The sequence below is a fragment of the Phycodurus eques genome, chromosome 5 (genome assembly GCF_024500275.1).
Source record: "Phycodurus eques isolate BA_2022a chromosome 5, UOR_Pequ_1.1, whole genome shotgun sequence".
NCBI classification, from domain to species: Eukaryota; Metazoa; Chordata; class Actinopteri; order Syngnathiformes; family Syngnathidae; genus Phycodurus; species Phycodurus eques.
Window position 1 is genome coordinate 14,562,337 of NC_084529.1, and position 12,591 is coordinate 14,574,927.

The 12,591-nt window shown below is 40.1% G+C and overlaps 1 protein-coding gene across 2 annotated transcripts; it reads left to right on the forward strand.

Annotated features, from left to right (window-relative positions):
• Window positions 1-2,974: 2,974 nt before the first annotated feature.
• irf7 (interferon regulatory factor 7) lies at window positions 2,975-7,537 on the forward strand. 2 transcript variants are annotated; one of them, XM_061677618.1, is made up of 10 exons: window positions 2,975-3,098; window positions 3,308-3,461; window positions 3,542-3,710; window positions 3,803-3,885; window positions 4,007-4,043; window positions 4,598-4,678; window positions 5,316-5,503; window positions 6,790-6,991; window positions 7,069-7,184; window positions 7,262-7,535. In XM_061677618.1, exons 1-10 carry the CDS (start codon window positions 3,091-3,093, stop codon window positions 7,427-7,429), a joined length of 1,206 nt encoding a protein of 401 aa, XP_061533602.1. In that variant the 5' UTR covers window positions 2,975-3,090; the 3' UTR covers window positions 7,430-7,535. The 2 variants fall into 2 exon arrangements, with proteins under 2 accessions (XP_061533602.1, XP_061533601.1); XM_061677617.1 differs by lacking the exon at window positions 2,975-3,098 and having other exon boundaries at window positions 3,130-3,461; window positions 7,262-7,537.
• Window positions 7,538-12,591: the final 5,054 nt, after the last annotated feature.

Below are 12,591 nucleotides of genomic sequence, written 5' to 3' on the forward strand. Positions count from 1 at the left end.
TGTAAATGCAGCAAACAGCCATGAGAATTTAAACTTGGAGAAATGCATTGAAAATAAACACACAGAAACACATCTACAGTGTCGTGAAAAAATACTGCCCCCCCTCTCAAATTCTTATATTTTTGCATAGTTTCCCCACTTAAATGTTGAAGATCTTCAGACAAATGTAACCATTTGACCATTTAAAAACAGCATTCTCAGTTCATGTGGGTTATATTTGTCTGATATTAACGTTTGTTTGATGATCTTAAAGTGGGAAAACTATGCAAAAATATAAACATTTGAGGAGGGGACCAATACTTTTTCAGGGGACTGTACAAGGACATGACGTGAAACCGACATCGACTCAACGATACCAGCAGGTTGTTGCTGCATTCCATACTGCCACTGGTGGTAGGAAATGTTTAGGAAAGTAGGAAAGTTTTCTAGCTCTTTGGAAGTTCCAAGTGTGAAAATGTCTTACTCTCCAGCAGCAGTCCGGAACATCATCAAACACATGGCTGACGACAGCCGATAAGCTTCCTGTTAGAGATACTTCATAGTTGTTATCCTTGAAAGTTAGTGGATATGTTGAAGAAAAAAAAAAAAAAAAACTTTTCGACAGTCATTCACATTTTGCTCAATTACTAATTAGAGAGGCTGTAGTGACAAATGCAGAACAGGTTGTGAAAAATGGTTTCAAGCACTTTTTCCTCATCAGAAATGTACGACTTCCCAGTTTTATAGAACCCAGCATAAAAATATACAAGAGACAGATAGGGAAGGAACAAGGGAAGAGAAAGAGTTGGCACAAAAAGCCACGAAACCAGCAAACAATTCCGCACAAAAGCGTGAACATCGGAGTCCACAGATAAACTTAAGAAAACCATGTCAGGTTTTAAAGTCCACAGATCCCAAAAAGAATTTCAAAGGTCCAGATAGGACACTGAATGTTTCATGAACCTGGTTGAATTTATGCCACAAATTATTCAGGCAGTCCTGAAGACAAATGATGGCCCAAGGTACAAGGTACTACACCAGATTTCCAAGTGACCAGTGTGTTTACATGCAGTGGATGAGAAAATCCATGTAACTGTCTAGTGTAGCGTAGTGGTTCTAAGACTCAAGTAATTACACCATTGCTTTTGTAGACCGCCATACACCTCAGCCGGAATTGCATTGCAGGTTTAAAGCCCCTGTAGGGTGAAAATAAATTTCTTTGAAATTTGACACACTACATTAGAATGTTGTCAACAACTCAGCCAAATTTGAATGATTGAAAAAAAGATCCCCAGGTATATAAAATGAGGATTCAAATCAATCATGCAGGTTTTTCCCTCCCTCTTTACACTGTTACGACGCATAATCGGAACTGTGGCAGTTGGGAGCAAAACATGGGAAATTTGAAACATGCAGTATACATTTGAACGGTAAATACAAAACCCTTAATAGACAGACCCCTATTGGATCTCACAGACAGGCGATTTTTCATAGCTTTCAAATTTGGAGCACATCCTAAGTATAGAGTAGTACAACAAAATTGTTAAACTGCTGCTGATATGAAGCCTGAGTTGACAAGGCAGGAATGAGGAAGTGTCCCCAATGAGCATGTATCACTTCTGTATTACTGACATGTCAACTGCATATGTTTCTAAAGAGTAGGAGGAACAAGTTTTAGCAAATACTACTGTCACAACACATTAAACTGTTGGGTGAGTGTGGGTAAAAGACAGACAGGCCACGAACAAAGGCCTTGATTTTCAAGTTTTGCATTCCACTCAAAGGTGTGGAAACTATTGTGCTATAAATACTGTAGAGAGAAGCTCCATTCGGTGGTTTTGAGGTTTCAAGTTTGTCGTGAAGCTGATGTGCCCCACTATCAGTTAATACGCACTTACACAGAGTACAATCACACACCTGCAGGGTCCTCATGCCAAAAGTCCCTCGGTGTGGATTATGACACCTCATTTACAGAAAATGTATTTAACTTGAAATCTATGAGTAGTTTCCTATTTTGGTCAGAAATACCTCAATTAAAGGTCAGAGCAGGTGGATGAGATTTCATGCCACATAATGGGTCTCGATTACACTTTTGAGTTTCAGCCACAAAAATACATGTATAGAGCTATAATTTAGGATTACCTTTTATTTGCACCACATTATCTTAACTCAATGAATCATCTTCTTGTTTTTGTTTATTCATCCATCTCACTGTGACACTCCAGCTGACATGTTCTAACATGCTGCAAGGCAGATTTAACGATAGTTTTTGAGCACATCGTCTCAAAGCTAAAAGACAAAATGGTAAATTGTGCATTAAATACAGAACTAGTTCGTGTGTGTGTGTGTGTGTGTGCAGGGTGGGCGACAGGTTAGCACATCTGCCTCACAGTTCTGAGGACTGGGGTTCAAATCCCGGCCCCCCCTGTGTGGAGTTTGCATGTTCTCCCCGTGCCTGCGTGGGTTTTCTCCGGGCACTCCGGTTTCCTCCCATATCCCAAAAACATGCGTGGTAGGTTGATTGAAGACACTAAATTGGCCTTAGGTGTGAATGTGCGCGTGAATATTTGTTTGTTTATATGTGCCCTGCGATTGGCTGGCGACCAGTTCAGGGTGTACCCCGCCTCTCACCCGAAGATAGCTGGGATAGGCTCCAGCACGCCCGCGAACCTAGTGAGGATAAGCGGTATGAATGAATGAATGAATGAATGAATGTTACGTTTGGTCTCGAGGCTTCAGTTGCTTTAAATCGCTGATGACATTTGGATGGAAGGATGATGCAAGACAATCGATGACATCATAACAACTTCCATTTTCTCCCAGTATCGACATTACACATGGATTAAGAAAACCAGAAGAAGAAGAAAAAAACACCGGTTCAGCTGATTTATGCACCTGGAGCAGCCTCCTGTCTGATAAAAATGCAGTGTTATATAATCATTCCCTACTTGACCATGAATGAAACGCACCTCATGAAGGGAAGGAATACCACAGGAAGTGGTGCCCTCCCACTAGGGAGGAGGCACGCATTGTTGTTTGTGTATAAAATCTCACACGGTGCTCAAAGGAATCAGATAAACGCCTGCTTAAGGAAGAAACAACTGCCAAGAAATGCAATGGTAAGATTCTCTATTTCTTTATCTCTCTTTGTTTAGGGTGGACAGTGAGTACAATTGTTCGGTAGGTAAATTCCCTTTAAAGCTTCCCGTGTCAGTATATTCAGCTATTACTGGAGGCTGGTAAAGTCTCCCATCTACGCGGATATCGTACTTCTTCCTGAGTGTCAGTAAAACAACAGAGTGATGACAAATCTAATGGTTCCTTTCAGCCCTCACAAGCCACTGTTTGCCAGCTGGCTCATAGAGCAAGTACAGGCAGGCCAGTATGAGGGTCTGCGCTACGTCGCTCCAAACAAGATCAGAATTCCCTGGAAGCACAACTCCAAAAGGGACTGCAGTGATGTTGACACTAAAATATTTCATGTAGGTCTGAGTGAATGACAGTTCAGTTCAAATTGATACACTGTATTTCACCTAACAAGAGTTGACTGCACGGTTCACAGGCATGGGCAGTTGTCAGTGGTAAAATCAGTGCATTCCCGAATGATAAGGCCAGGTGGAAAACAAACTTTCGCTGTAACCTGAACAACCACCCACTGCACTTCAAACTGATTGAAGATAACTCCAAGACTACAGACCCTCATAAAATCTATGAAATTATCAACACTAAGAGTAAGACAGTTTTGACTTTATCCAGATATTCTATCATCAAAGCAAAAATGAATGTTATAGTGTTGTTGTTGTTGTTTTTCATTCATTTGTAGGCAACGACGAAAGTACACAGAATATACAACACTCATGGGAGGAGTCTGACATGATTGTTGACCTCTATAGGGCTTCCCCAGAGGTGCATTTCAACCTTAAGCATAGCTGGTTTTACACTGGTCTGGTTAGAATTGATGTTGGTGCTAATTGATGTTCTGGAGTGTTGTTTTAACATTTCAATGCTATGTTTTCTGTCCAAACAGCAACAATTTGTTGAAAATCATATCAGTCATAAAACAGGTACGTTCCATTTGCTTAAAGGTCCCATATTTTACCAAAGCAACTTTTTCTAGTATTTGGGATGCAATAATGTCTCTATGGTGCCTCAGTAAACATGTGAAATATGAATTAAAATCGTCCATGCATTCCTGAGTGCCAGACGTTTTTCAGGTCATTCGAATTTCTCGAGCTTATCTACGTCACTTGCGAAGAGCTCCACCTTCCCTTTTTGTTCTCGAGCCAGCACTGTCAACATACTGTAACATAAAGTGTGCGCTCAAGTGGGTTTTCTACATGGAGGCAACCAATCAGAGGAAAGGGGGCGGTCTGAGCCAAATATGGACAGAGCGGATGAAAAACTGGGTCAAACGGAAGTAGTTGTCAGAGGGTTGTCACTTGTATGACAAAACCAAGGTGTGTTTTGTAAATGAAATTCACATTTTTATACTAAATCCATGTTAGTCACACTATAGAGGTCTAAATAGTCATAATATGGGACCTTTAAGGAACGATAATAAAAACATATGCTGTCCTGAATTAAAATGCCATTTTCTCTCTCTCTCTCTGGTCAACAGAATATTTCCAACAACATACAACTGTCCAGGGAAACTATTCTGTTGCTGCAATAGCCGAGAATGACCCTCATCTTTTAACAGGTGAGCATTTCCTTCCTTCTGTGTAGGTAAACACTGTTGCCTCACAGTGGATGCTAAAAGAAAACATTCAGGGAAAAGTACCTTAGAGAGTTATGTTTGAGTTAATTAGCTCTGTGGAAATACTACATTGACAGACAGTAGTGTAATGGTACCGTTCAACTCCCATATTTTTATATTATCTAAATTTTCTTCATCTGGAGGTCTGGGATAGTTGATGTTCAACCATCCATTTTCTTCCACTTATCTGGGGTTGATCAAGGGGGGCAGCGGCTTACATAGGGAAGCCAAGACTTCCCTCTCCCTAGCCACTTCGTCCAGCCCTTCTGGGGGGATCCCGAGGCCAGCTGAGAGACAAAATCTCTCCAGCATGTCCTGGGTCGTCCCCGGGGCCTTCTCCAGGTAGGAAATGCCCGGAACATCTCACCAGGGAGTCTATGAGGCATCCAAACCAGATGCCCGAGCCACCTCATTTGGCTCCTCTCAATGTGGAAGAACAGCAGCTCTACTCTGAGCCCCTCTGGAATTGCAAAGATTTTTTCCCCATCACTAAGTAGAGTCCAAACGCCCTCATTTCTGCCGCTTGTATCCGTGATATTGTTCTTTGTCATGACTGATATTTGAGGTTTTCTTTTCACAGTAAATCCATATCTTCCTCAATATCAGAGTATTGACTTGGAGGTCTCCATCCACTACAGAAATAGACAAATGCTTAAGACTATAGTGAACACATCCCGTCTCCAACTCCACTACCTCCAACAGGCCTTTGAGAAAAACTCCTATCCTCTCTGCTTCCCCACCACTGAAGGCCTGCTGGACCACAAACAGGTGCCTCGCAATATTCAACATGGAATATTGAATCCTAGCTGTGTAGTAAATCACAAAGCTGACTTTCCTGCAGCTGGCATGGGCTCAAGTCCGAGTCAATGCCCTATTCTATTTTGAAATAAAACAACATGATTGAAGTATAGACTCATATCCTCTAGGTTTTCTGATTGTCTGATTTCACTTTGGATCATACAAACAATGAATGTCATAAAACACAGCAAAATAGTTCAGTCCAAAAACAGTGGCTTGTGTATTGGGTATCCTTAAAAGTCCCATATTTTGACGATTTAGACCTCTATAGAGTGACTGTCGAACATAGACTTAGTATAAAAGTGCCAATTTCATTTAAAAAAAAAAAAAGTGCCAATTTCATTTATTAAAAAATAAATTAAAAAAAAGAAAAAAAAAACGTGGTTTTGTCATACAGTGTACAGAAAAGGCCCCTCTGACAGATACTTCTGTTTGACCCAGTTTTGTATCCGCTAACCCCTTGGCAGAAAAACGTCTGGAGCTCAGCAATACCTGGATGATTTAAATTCATATTTCACATGCTTACTGAGGCAGCATAGAGACAATATTACATCCCAAATACTCGACAAAAGATGGTTGGGTAAAATATGGCATCTTTAACAAACAGCATTTTACAGGGAAGAAAAAAAAAATTCTAATCAAGATAGGTTTGCCATCCACCATTTTATATAGAATGCTTCCATTTTCAATGTCTCAAAAGTATTCGGACAATTGACTCATATGAGCATAATTCGTCGTCAGGTACCATCCATTTTGTCTAACTTATATAAGTCCTGAGTTGGTATCAGCAATTAAGTTGGCATTTGTCAGTGGTTTGACTGAGCTCTCAATATTCAGCCAAATCAGTAGAAAAAAATAAAAAAATAAATAAAATCGATAGGGAAGCTTAACAAAAACCTTAGATTTGAACAAATTAACAGTTACATGTGCATTCTTATTCATCAACGATTTGAAATTATCCTTAAAGTTACAATTATGTCACTTTTTGAAGCAAATACTTTTGAGCCCTCAAAAATGGATGTATTCTAGATAAAATGGCTGGAATTCCTAAATCGTAAAGGCCATATTTTTATAATTATTATTGAATGAAATCTGCACTTCAATCACGTTTTAGTTCAAATGCATTGTGGTGGTGGAAATTGGCAAGCTCATAACACTGTCTTCGTCAAAACACTTTCAGTCCAAACTGTAGCCTATATAATTTTCAACAAAGCTTGGCTCAGTTATTTTTCTAACCATAACCGTCTTTCCACCAGATTAAATACACCAATTGTATCCTGAACAGTATCCAGAGAGGTCTGCTCCTTGAAGTCCATCAGTCTGGAATTTATGGCATCAGGCAGGACACATGCCGTGTGTTTGCTAGCACTGATAAAGCCAGCATGGCTCAAGCACACCCAATTAAATTACCCAAAAACACTATTGTGGAGCTCTTTAGTTTCCAGAAGTTTATTCATGGTGGGCATAGATCTCCAAACGCAATAATTATTATGTCATACTACACAGTGAAATCACTCTTTTAATTTAAATTTCAGAACTAAAACAGTTTAAAGAGAACAACGGGAGCTCTCCTAACTATACCATCACAATGTGTTTTGGAGAGATGTTCCCGGATGGAAAACCGCTGGAGAAGAAGCTTATTATAGTACAGGTGAGATAAGACAAAGACAGTCAATCCTGTTTCATACACAGAAGTGCTCTAAAATCTCCTTGTCTGTGCTAACATAGGTGGTCCCACTCATCTTCCAAACCTTTCACGAGAAGGCCCAGAGCGAGGGAGCGTCTTCTCTGAACAGCGCCAACGTCAGCCTCCAGTTGTCACACAATAGCTTCTATGATTTCATTGCTTCACAGTTGAGCCCACCAACAACTGAGTTTAGCCAAGAGTCCAATTGAGATTTCTTTCCCTCCCATTTGCCAATAAATTCTTAATAAACCCCCACTGGTTATTTTTCCATTCATCCATTTTCTGTACCATTATCGGGGTGTGCTGGCGCCTATCTCAGCTGACTTCGGGAAAGAGGTTGCATACACCCTGAACTGGTCACCGGCCAATCGCAGGTCACATATTGCATTACTTAGTTCTTGAGAAACATGGTTTACTTTTCAGCCATTCATCTGTAAATAAGTTGGAATTTAAATGATAGTATTCAGCATTTCAGGGTAAATTACACCTTAAATAATTAGTTTGATTGCTTATCCACTGTAAAGCTAATTACTGGCAGGTTTTTCATCTAAATTTATCCTGAAATAAAATTAGAGGATGCTTTAATTGTGAAGTGGAACAGCTCTAAATGCAGCTACTGCTTATAAGAGTGTTGAGTCTGTGTGGGATGCAAATTCAAAAAGGTTCCAACAGTTGAATTGCATCTCATTTTCACTTCACTTTGTGAAAACGTTAAAACAGTCAAACAGCAAAAATGAAATGCTGTGCCTTCCAAATGTATTGGAACGGCAAGGGGTTTCAGATTAAAAGATGAATATGAGACAAAAGTTCAAAATTCCAGCTTTTATTTCATGCTATTTACATCTAGATGTGTTAAACAACTCAGGACAGAGCACCTTTTGTTTGAACCCACCCACTTTTCAAGTGAGTAAAAGTATTGGAAAGTGACTGATGTTTCTAGTTGCTCAGGTGTTGGCCTTTAGATTGCTTAAAAATTTGATAGTGCTTGTTTTTGGATTTGGGGTTCACCTGTGAAAACTGCATTTGCTGTTAAGCAAACATGAAGACCAGAGAGCTATCAATGGTAGAAAAGTAAACCATTTTGAAGCTGAGATTAGAGGGGGAAATCGATCAGAGCTATTTCACAAACCTTGGGCAGAGTCAATACAACAGTTTGGAATGTTCTGAAAAAGAAAGAAACAAATGGTATACTGAGCAGGAGACATCGAACAGGTCGGCCAAGGGTATCAACAGCAGTTGATGACAGAAACATTGTGAGAGCTGTGGAAAAACACCCAAAGACAGCAGTCAGTGACATCACTGCCAACCTCCACTGGGCAGGAGTGAAGGTATCATAATCCACTGTTCAAAGAAGACTGAGAGAATAAATATACAGGCCACACAACAAGATGAAAACTACTCAGCAAAAAGAATCGGAAGGCCGGATTGGATTTTGCAAAGTAGTACAGAGATGAGCCACAAAAGGTTTGGAACAAAGTTTTATGGACTGATGAGACCAAGATTAACCTCTACCAAAGTGACAGAAAGGCCAAAGTATGGAGAAAGAAAGGATCTGTTTATGATCCAAAACACACTAGCTCATCTGTGAAGCATGGTGGAGGTAATGTCATGGATTGGGCTTGCATGGCTCCTTCTGGAATGGGCTCACTAGTCTTTATTGGTAATGTAACTCATGATGGTAGCAGCAGAATGAATTCTGAAGTCTACAAAAACATTTTGTCTGGCAATTTACAGAAAAATGCATCCAAACTAATCGGGAGAAGCTTCATCATGCAACAAGACAATGACCCAAAACACACTGCCAACACAACAAAGGACTTCACCGGGGGGGTGGGGGGGGGAGTGGAATGTGTTAGACTGGCCAAGTCAATCACCAGACCTTAACCCAATAGAGCATGCATTATACCTCCTGAGGAGGAGACTGATGGGAGAAACCCCCAGAAACAAGAACTGAAAAAGGCTGCAGTAAAGGCCTGGAAAAGCATTTCAAACGAAGAATGCAACAGTCTGGTGAAGTCGGTGGTTGCAGGCTTGATGCAGTTATTGCAAGTAAGGGTTATGCCTCCAAATATTAAGTGTTATTCACTTTAAGGAAATGTTCCAATACTTTTGCTCACCTGGAAAGTGGGTGGCTTCAAACAAAAGGTGCTCTGTCCTGAGTTGTTTAACATCTAGCTGTAAATACTATGAAATAAAAGCTGTAATTCTGAACTTTTGTCTCATATTCATCTTTTGATCTGAAACCCAAATGTTCAGTATACAACAAAAACAAAAGAATTGACCTTTCCGTTCCAATACTTTAGGAGGGGGAGTGAAAGTGATTTTGTCCCAATCTAAAAGTCAAAGCAGGAAAAAGGAATTGCATCACACACACTATCTGCTTCCCACAGTATGCCTCTAAAATGTGGTTTTAAGGAGCCAATAAATCACCAAAAGAATGCTGCTCTACTTTGTTCAATTAGCTCATTCCCTGCCAATGCCATTCAAAGACGTCATTCAGAATCAAGCTATTCCTTGCCAATGCTGTCTAAAGGTGTCAATGGCGTGTATTTTAGCGGGGGTGGGAGGGTCTTGTGCAATTTGTGTGTGCTTGCCAAGCGTCTGGATAACTGCAATGAGGAATGGCACCCGTTATAGGTCAACAATGCCTTGAGGTGAATGTCCCTCCCTCAGATTGAACAAGATGAAGGCGGGGGCAGGATGCAGGATACAATGACAATAGGCAAGTATAAGGGCGGAAAAGAGAGTAGACAAAATGAAAAAACTAAACTATAAAACAAAAAAACTAAAGTAAATAAACGCTTTCGGTACTAGAAATGTATTGTGCCAAGGCAAGAAAAATATTCCTTCGACTGACAGGAATGATGATTTAGACTGTGAACCCATATAAATGAAAGATTACCTCATATACTGTAATTACATACAGTATATGGAACACATTGATGCATAACCAGTTTTGAAATCAGAAGCCTATAAAAACATTTTTTTCAACTATTACATTTCTTTTCAAAGGGGGATTGGTAAGAAAAAAAAAATGCTTGCAAATATCTCAATGGTATTACACCAAAACACAATGAGCAAGTTTGATTTGCTTTCGCGGGCCACATAAAAGGATGTAGCGGGCCAGATCTGGCCCCGCGGGGGCCACCAGTCTGACACCTGTGCCTTAGATCATATGGGGGAATAAAGGATGAGGCTCCGAGCCAATCCCTCTGCGGCAAAGCTATCGCCGAAAATGCCGGGCCATATGGCTAGATGCTCTCGGCTGCTTGCCTGCTGATCGTCTGCTGACCAGGATTTCCGTAAGTGGGATCCGGAATCGTCAGATGAGTGAACTCCCTCTAGATTGCCTGGAAGCAGCCAAGCTTCATCCCGAGATCCTCCGGATGATAATGGAGACGAAGGTAACGAACTTGTTTGCAGCTAGCGTTAGCTACATTTAGTGATCAAACAATTCTCCCTTCTCCTCTCCTTCAATCCTTGTTACATAAACAATTTAGGCCCACTAGTTCACATTACAATGTAACATCTGTTGCCAGTACTGATTTGAATGTTCCATTTCCAGCACGTCCATCGAACGTCTTTTAGGATTGCAACGAAGAAAAGTAATGTGTTCTTCTTACCCTTGCAAAACACATGATCAATAAAAAGTATTCTCTAGTAATGGTAATTTTATTTTTTTTTAACTTACAGGTTATGCATCCAGCAGATGTTCGAATCCCATTCCAGTACACAGTGCAAACAAAAAAGGTAATTGAAAGCTTTTTTTCCCCCCTCCACGTCCCACTACAGCAATTTCAACAATGTATTTTTATAGTAATAGTTATATTTCCAAACTGCACAGGTTGTGCTTCGAGCAGAAGGAAGGACTGGATTCAAGGACAATGGCAACCACACACAATCCCATTCACCGTCACCAAAGAATAAAATCCAGATGTGGGTAAAACCTTGCTAGATTTTATGTGCAAGGTAATAAAAACCTGGAGTATTGAGCAAACGGTAGAGGAGGAAGAAGGTGTGGGAGCCCCATTTGTCCATGCATTTTTGTCTCATGTAAATCCTGTACATAGTTATACTTGTAAAATAAATGTCTGTCAAAATTACTTTCTCAGTGTTGTTTTAGGTCCAGATGTTTTGAGATTTTTACGAAAGAAAAAAATATTGGTGTCAAAGTCATTGTTCTGCTTCATCTGTCTGCTTTCACAAAAAGGCATTCTTCTCAGTTTTTCCTTTTTCCTTCAGAAACAGATTTGGCTGAAACTAGCCTACTGCTGATTACTAAAGAATGGTATATGTGAGAAACTTTTTTTCTGATGAAAGAAGAAGAGAGTCTGATCTTTCTTTTGCTGGTTTTGGTCTTCACATAGTACACAATATTCTGTGGGGCTTGAAAAATGAGTGAAATTGCTTGAAAATGCCTGGCAGTCTAGGGGTTCCCTGCTCAGGGAACGGCTGGCAGTGAATGAGCTAAATAAAGCTTATACAGCTTAAAAGCAGGACCGCTAATTAGTAATTGGTAGTTTGGTGTCTGGCATAGACACAATGGGCCTCATTTACTAATAAATGCAGAGAAATGTTCTCACTCTGCACATAAATTGCACTTATATGCGTATTTACAGATTCATGACGTGCTTACCGGCCAATTTTGTTTGCACCACCGTGCTTATGTTACTGAATCAGAATTCATTCTAAATGACGAGCTCGTGCCGACGAGCTGCAATCTGCATAAACCGTGCCCCTATTTCCCGATAAAAGGACGTCTGTCTGACGCATCTCAGCCGATTCGTGGAGATCACAAGAGATGGCTCCAGAACTTTAAACACTTTCTAAATATTTACCTTATTTTCCCAAAAATTGGTATCCTTGTCAACACAGAAACCGACAATACCATACATTCTCGTTTATAATACGCTCTCGATTATAATGCGCAATGTCTTCTACCCATATACAATGCACACCCATGACTTTCTATCCATTCATGTTTATAATTTATGTCTGATCAATTCTAATCAATTCTATTATTAATCGTGAGATTTATGTGTTCTTGAATAATGTGTTAAATGCTTTGGCAGACCATAGTCTTTAGTTTTGACATTGTGGCTTTAAGAAGGTACTTTCCACCTCCTATGTGCACGTTGACACATGAGCAAACTTGCACAATGTAGTGAAAACTAGACAGGCCGTCTGTCTGGATGCCACTTTCACTCCTGGTGCAACATATTAAAAAACAATTAAGCCACAACAAGATCCAGAGGGGGGGGATAAACAAACATTAGGTCTATTAACAGTCACATTTTTAAAACTATTTAGGGATTTAGAAGACTAACCGACATTAAAAAAAGCATTTTAACAATTATACAACGGCGCTAGG

Excerpts from the sequence above, each read along its gene's own strand:
- irf7 (XM_061677617.1), top strand. The coding sequence starts at position 3,282 with ATGACAAATCTAATGGTTCCTTTCAGCCCTCACAAGCCACTGTTTGCC. Across the intron at positions 3,886-4,006 it reads TCTATAGGGCTTCCCCAGAG|CAACAATTTGTTGAAAATCA; the intron begins GTGCATTTCAAC and ends CTGTCCAAACAG. Across the intron at positions 4,044-4,597 it reads TCATATCAGTCATAAAACAG|AATATTTCCAACAACATACA; the intron begins GTACGTTCCATT and ends TCTGGTCAACAG.